Below are 7,238 nucleotides of genomic sequence, written 5' to 3' on the forward strand. Positions count from 1 at the left end.
AAGGTGAACGTATTCCTTACGCACGCAAACACCTGAGCCCCGTCTTACAAAGAGTTACGATTAATCCGATCAGATCAATCGTAACTCTATGGAAATCCATCAGTGTCATAATTCCTTTCTACGAAAAATTTTCACAATGTCCTTTGTATGCAAAAAGAAGCGGAGTGAATTTTCAAGAAAACAATGAATGCATGAATATACTTCACAGCAAGAAAATGTTTTGAAAAAACATGCATAATAGATGTTGACGTTGCTGGTCTTCCATAGTTGCGATTGTACGGATCAAGCGTATCTCTTTGTAAGACGGGGCCCTGTTTTCTCTCCGTGTCACATACACACACACACTCACAGAAGAAAATAAATGTCGTGAATACATTAAAGTCATGCTGTGATTATCTAAGTTAAATGTGAATGGGTAGATTGGCTGTAATGAGTAAGTTGTTTTTCTCACACAAACACAAACACACACCATGGAATAGGTCCATGCACACACACACACTCCCTCTCCCCCTCTCACTCTCTCGTTTTCTCTCTCTCTCTCTTTCTCTGTCTTTCTTGATTCATCTGTTAAAAGTGCTATTAATGCTAACGTTGTACATTAACCGAAAATTCCACCAATTACATTCAAGCTATTACCACATTCATGACATTGGAGGCTCAGTCGGCGCTCTATAGTGCATCAAAGAAAAAAAAACGAAACCGTAATTCAGTTTTTGCTATCACATTCATAAATTTGCATCATTGTGATGTATATTAGTGAAAAGATCTGCTTATCCTTCCTTCATTTATAGCCCATCTCAGCATTTGTAATTCACGCTTGACCAAGTTCGAATAATCAAAAGTGGTGATACCCAATTTTCACTTGCACGAGCAAATTACGATATTGCGCGAGTTATTCTTACTGTTACTTCTGCTCGGAAAACAAAGTTCAGAACTTTATTATCCACCTTGTCTTTCATACGAGACCTTATGCGTAAAATATAAATGACGCATGGTCGAGAGAATGTAGCTCTATAAAAACATGTTTGATTTTTACATATTCGACGGATCGTTGAAATGCAAGCATTTCGTTTACCAAACGAAGCAGCAGCCAATAAGCTAACGGTTAATGCGGTTCGGGCCGGAGAAGGAAAGCCCTTTATTGTTGTCATTTATTACATTCTTGACTGATCAATTACCATGGTAATAATTTGAATAATTCTCACACTACTCTCAGTCGTTTCAAAAGAGCGGCGGAACATGTTTCTTGGGGTGGGGCGAAGAAGAAAATGGGATAACATCAAGAGCAGAGGAGAAAGCAATTTTTGGCTTGGAGCCAGCGTGGCCAGTGATTATGCTAGAGGAGCAGCGAAATTATGCTAAATCGCGAAAAATTATGCCAAACCGTTTTTTTTGACAAGCCAAAAAAAAAAAAGGTTATCAACCTAAATTTAATTTTAAGAGTGGCTAATCAAAATTTTTTGACAAGCAAAAAAAAAAGGTTATCAACCTAAATTTTAGGAGTGGCTTACCAATTTTTTTTGACAAGCAAAAAAAAAAAAAAAAAAAAAAAAAGGTTATCAACCTAAGATTTAGGAGTGGATGCATGCATATCAACGATTTCCCCCACTTCTGTCGGTGCTGGCGCCGTTCATTAGTTAGTAGAAATGTGAAAAATTTAAAGCAACGTGTGGGGAAAAAAAATCGATAAAAATTATGCTATTATTATGCCAGATTCTTTGCTTAAAAAATTATAATTATGCCAAAATTATGCCAGCATAATGAATTATGCTGAAAGGGTCGAAATTATGCCAGTTCTGGCAACGTTGCTTGGAGCCCCAATACCCATAATTCCGCTGCCCATGCCTCGTCTAATCATTTGTCAAGCATATTCTTTTCATGTTAGGAATAATTATCTCCAAAGATAGCATTCATACCAACCAGAAGATCACACTCTCTGCCTATTCACCGATAGCCCATTGTCCGCTGCTTTGAAATCAAACACGCTTTCACGCAAATGTTTTTCTCACCTATGCGTCAGTCATATTTTCTGCATATTAAGGTCTCATATGAATGAAGAGAAGACGGATGGTTAAGTTATGATCGTCCTTTTTCAAATAGATGGCAGTAAATCCAGATAAAATGGAAATTTGGTCTAGCACCAAATTTCCATTGTTTTAGACCAGTCATGCGCGCATTAAGAGTTGAAATGTCTGTGAAGACGATGTTGATGATGATTAACAGTCAATTTCAGCAATCCATGGGTTGAAAAGCGTTCATTAAAACAGGTTGTTGATCTCGATGAGAACTGAGAATTCCTCTCTCAAAATAACTGCAAACAGTTTATTGATGGCGTGCAAATAATTCTACAGAAGATAAATGTTGTATTCCAGGTGGAAATAAACTATGCTCTGACATAAAGTCTGGCGTTCTGAGCTGATATGATGATGTCATTGAAGAAACTGCCAGCTTATATATAAATAATTCACTATTCTGGAAGCTTCTAGTATTGTCTACAAAAAGAAAATTCCGCCAATTTCTAGAGCAATCTAATTTTAGAAGACTTGAATGACCTCAGTGAAATTAACAATGTCAATAACATAGCTGTAATGTATGTATGTTAATGATTTATGTGGCAACATTGTAAAGCTGCGCATGCGGAGTGCGACATTATAGAGAGAGTTAAATCAGCCATCTTTGTGTCCTCCTGTGTTTGTTACTTGCTCGTACTATTCGTCTAAATAAGTTAATGATACAGAGTGAAACGTGTCATTTAGTGGCGACGAGGATAAACTGTGATAATAGTTTTTCTGGTGCAGCGAAATTAAAGTCGGAAAATGACTACTTTCGGGACAGTTGGGGAGTTTCAGGTGGAAAGTGGCGACTGGGTGCAGTACACCGAACGCCTAGAACATTTCTTTGCCGCCAACGACATCGCCAACGTGGAGAAGAAGCGAGCTATCTTACTCTCCGTTTGTGGAGGACAGACTTACAGGCTGATTTCAAGTTTGTTGGCACCAGAGAAGCCAGGACAAGTGGATTATTCGACTATAATTGCAACGGTGACGAACCACAAGGTTCCGAAGCCATCGGAAATTGTTCAGAGGTTCAAGTTCAACTCAAGACAACGAAAATCCGGTGAGTCAGTTTCGGATTATGTAGCTCAGTTGAGACACCTGGCTGAACATTGCAATTTTGGGACTAATCTTAAAGAGATGCTGCGAGATAGATTGGTGTGTGGGGTGAATGATGACAGGATCCAGCGACGACTGTTGGCCGAAGTCGCGCTCGATTTCGATAAGGCACTTTCACTTGCCACCGCCATAGAAACGGCCGATCGGAACACGGCAGACCTCCGTGAAGGAAAACAACCCGGCAGTGAAACGGTTAACAAAGTTCGGGAGCCGAGGAGTGGTCGAAATCAGCGGGGTCCGAGGTCCAGGGACGCATCATGTTTTCGCTGTGGGAGAGCCATGCACACGGAAAGTGAGGAATGTCCAGCGAAAAGGGAGGAATGTTATAAATGTGGAAAGAAAGGTCATTTTTCCCGAGTATGTAGATCGAGCAAGAAGGCAGATCAAGGAAAAGATAAAGGAAAAAAATACATGTCGTGGTCAGCTAAGGAGAGGAGCCAAAAAAGCCACCACCTGGAAGAAGAGGAGGAGGTGTATACTCTCTACCATACGACGAAAGAGAATAAGACCTCAGACCCATTTACAGTGGACATTAATGTAAAAGGAGAGGTCGTTGCCATGGAGATCGACACTGGGTCTGGCGTTACGATCATCAGTGAGGAGACATGGAAGAAAACATGGAAAGGGGGCGAAAAATTGAAGTTGCGAGATAGCCGAGTGAATTTACGCACCTACAATAAAGGAAAAATTGAGGTGATGGGAGAATGCATCGTACCAGTCAGCCATAACAACCAGACGGCATCGCTTAGACTTCTGGTTGCTAAGGGGGCGGGGCCAAGCCTTCTTGGAAGGGACTGGATGAAAGTTATTCGGCTCGATTGGCAGGAGGTGTTCAGCGTCATTGAAGACCGACTGAGTAGTCTTCTCTCCAGCCACTCAGAGGTATTTAATAAGGAACTCGGAACACTTAAAGACGTAGAGGTCGACATTGACATTGATCCAGCTATCAAACCAAAGTTCCTTAAAGCCCGCCCAGTTCCACTCGCACGTCGCGATCGCGTCAATCAAGAAATTGATCGATTGTTGGGTCAGAAGATTTTGGAACCAGTGCAGTATTCGAAATGGGCTGCGCCAATCGTTCCTATTGACAAATCAGACGGCACAATTCGGATCTGCGGAGACTACCGACTTACAGTGAATAGTGCTGCAAGATCGGATACTTATCCGATTCCCAGGATCGACGAGTTATTCACCAAACTCGTTAACGGGAAGAAGTTCACGAAGCTGGACATGTCCCACGCATACCAGCAATTAGTCTTGTCTCCAGACTCTCGCGAATTAGTGACCATTAATACACATCGTGGATTATTCCAATACACCAGAATGCCGTTTGGAATATCTACAGCACCAGCTGTTTTCCAGCGAACGATGGACAATCTGCTAGCTGGGATTCCTGGAGTCGCTGTATATCTGGATGATCTTCTAGTGACAGGCAGTTCGGAGGCAGAGCACCTCAACAACCTGGAACAGGTCCTTAAAAGACTTAAGAATGCGGGGCTGCGTCTAAAACGAGAAAAATGCGAATTTCTCGTGAAAGAAGTGAAGTATCTTGGTCACATGGTCAGCGCTGAGGGGCTGCAGCCGACAGAAGATCGGGTGAGAGCAATTACCGAGATGGCAGCGCCTACAAATATCAAGGAACTGAGAGCATTTCTTGGTATGCTGAACTACTACGGAAAGTTCATGCAAAATCTGTCGACAGTGCTCGAGCCGCTACATCGTCTGCTCCGAAACACCTCACACTGGCAGTGGGGGAAAGAACAGAAAGCCGCATTCCAACGAGCGAAGGAAAGTCTGAAGTCAGCAAAAATCCTAACCCACTACGACAGCACCAAACAGCTGGTCCTATCATGTGACGCCAGCCCTTACGGAGTGGGGGCAGTACTTTCTCACGTGATGGAGGATGGATCGGAAAGGCCGATAGGCTATACGTCGCGCAGTCTGAATTCCGCGGAGCGAAATTATTCGCAGCTAGACAAAGAGGGGTTAGCAATAGTATTTGGAGTTAAGAAATTCCACACGTATCTGTACGGCCGACGTTTCAAAATCATCACCGATCACAAGCCACTGCTAGGCTTATTTGGCAACAACAAAGCAATTCCGCTGATGGTTTCCCCTAGAGTGATTCGTTGGTCACTGATTCTAGCAGCGTATGATTATGAAATTGTGTACAAACCGGGATCCGAAAACGCTAATGCAGATGCGTTAAGCCGCCTTCCGAGGAAAGCGACTGCAAAACAACCACCCGTACCAGAGGAAATCGTCCTGCTAATGAGCGAGTTGGAGAAGACGCCGACAACACCTTCGCGAGTTCGCGCCATGACCCAGAGGGATCCGATTTTGGCGAGAGTGCGCAATTATACTATGACCGGTTGGCCGGATAACCCGGGTGAAATGAAGAAGGAAATGAATCCTTATTACATCCGTAAAAATGAGCTAAGTGTACATGAAGGATGTGTGCTTTGGGGGGGTAGAGTGGTGCTACCGCCCCAGTGTCGCGATCATATGATAGAAGAAATCCATGAAGCGCACCCGGGCATTGTGAAAATGAAGGCTATCGCAAGAAGCCATGTGTGGTGGCCCCAAATCGATAAGGACTTGGAGCAAAAAGTCCGAGCATGTCCACAGTGCCAGGAGCACCAACGAAATCCACCAAAAGCACCACTACATTCTTGGGAGCATCCGAGTCAACCCTGGTCCCGTGTGCACGTGGACTATGCGGGTCCAGTGCAAGGAGAGATGCTATTAATCCTTGTTGACGCGTATTCAAAATGGATCGAAGTTCAAGTCACACGCGAATCAACTAGCAGCATCACAATCGATAAGCTCCGACATGTGTTTTCAACACATGGAATACCGCATACCTTAGTGTCCGACAATGGTCCTTGTTTCGCAAGCGAGAAATTCAGTGCATTCATGAAAGCGAATGGCATCCGTCACGTGAAAAGTGCGCCATATCACCCAGCGACAAATGGCCTCGCGGAACGCGCTGTCCAGACCGTGAAAGCAGCACTTCGAAAGATGTCAGGACCACTCCAGACACGCGTAGCCAGATTCCTTCTATCCTACCGATCTACACCGCACTCGGTAACCTTGCAAACACCAGCCGAGATGTTGATGAAACGAAAGCTTCGCACGCGAGTCAACATGGCAATACCAGATAATAAGGCCACTGTTGAAAAGAATCAGCTTTCGCAAAAGCTACACCACGACTCCCGTCCGATTCGCGAGTTCTCAGAGGGCGATGACGTAGTGGCCCGCAACTACGCAAAAGGAAAGAAGTGGGTCCCAGGAAGGATAACGAGGAAGTTAGGACCGGTCTCTTACGAGGTCGAAGTTCGCATCGGAACATCCTCATACATTTGGAAACGTCACGCAGATCAGATTCTGAAACGCGAGACTCCGAATCGCGAAAATATTACCGCGAATGGGAACGAATCGCAAGAAGAACGCAATCTCGATTTCGATACACCAACCCAAATCGAAGGAAGCAATCCGCTCGAAGATAACAATCACAGCGAAAGTAGCGAAGAAGCATCTGATGCCAGCCGCGTGTCAGAACGAAAAGAGTATCCGAAGCGGAATATTAAGAAACCTGATTACTACGGATATTGAACTGGAACTGTTCTTGACCATGGATTGAATAACGGATAATGGACTCTGATTACTTGTGATTATCATGTTCTTTATAAATGTTTGAAGATTCAACACTGTGAATCTGCTCATCAAAAATGGGATTTAATAATTCTTTGAAGTTTAGTAGTATTTTGGAGAATTGAAACAAAATATTTCATGTCTGATGGAACAAGTCAATTTAACATAACAACAATAATAGAACAGTCAATTTTCTTTGCTTTGAGAAGTAATTTTGGAAATTAAAAAAATTGTACACAGAGAATTTTGGAACATACTTAAATTCAAAATGTTCTAAAGTGAATAAAAAACTAAGGGGGGAGAGATGTAATGTATGTATGTTAATGATTTATGTGGCAACATTGTAAAGCTGCGCATGCGCAGTGCGACATTATAGAGAGAGTTAAATCAGCCATCTTTGTGTCCTCCTGT

General features: G+C 43.1%; 1 protein-coding gene across 1 annotated transcript; it reads left to right on the plus strand.

Annotated features, from left to right (window-relative positions):
• The first annotated feature begins 2,816 nt into the window (after positions 1-2,816).
• On the plus strand, positions 2,817-6,788 carry LOC135157979 (uncharacterized protein K02A2.6-like). Its single transcript, XM_064115192.1, has one exon. The coding sequence runs from the start codon at positions 2,817-2,819 to the stop codon at positions 6,786-6,788; it is 3,972 nt and encodes a 1,323-aa protein (XP_063971262.1).
• The last annotated feature ends 450 nt before the right edge of the window (positions 6,789-7,238 follow it).

The sequence above is a fragment of the Lytechinus pictus genome, unplaced genomic scaffold (genome assembly GCF_037042905.1).
Source record: "Lytechinus pictus isolate F3 Inbred unplaced genomic scaffold, Lp3.0 scaffold_20, whole genome shotgun sequence".
In the NCBI taxonomy this organism is placed as follows: domain Eukaryota; kingdom Metazoa; phylum Echinodermata; class Echinoidea; order Temnopleuroida; family Toxopneustidae; genus Lytechinus; species Lytechinus pictus.

Coding starts and splice junctions, on each gene's coding strand:
- LOC135157979 (XM_064115192.1), top strand. CDS start 2,817: ATGACTACTTTCGGGACAGTTGGGGAGTTTCAGGTGGAAAGTGGCGAC.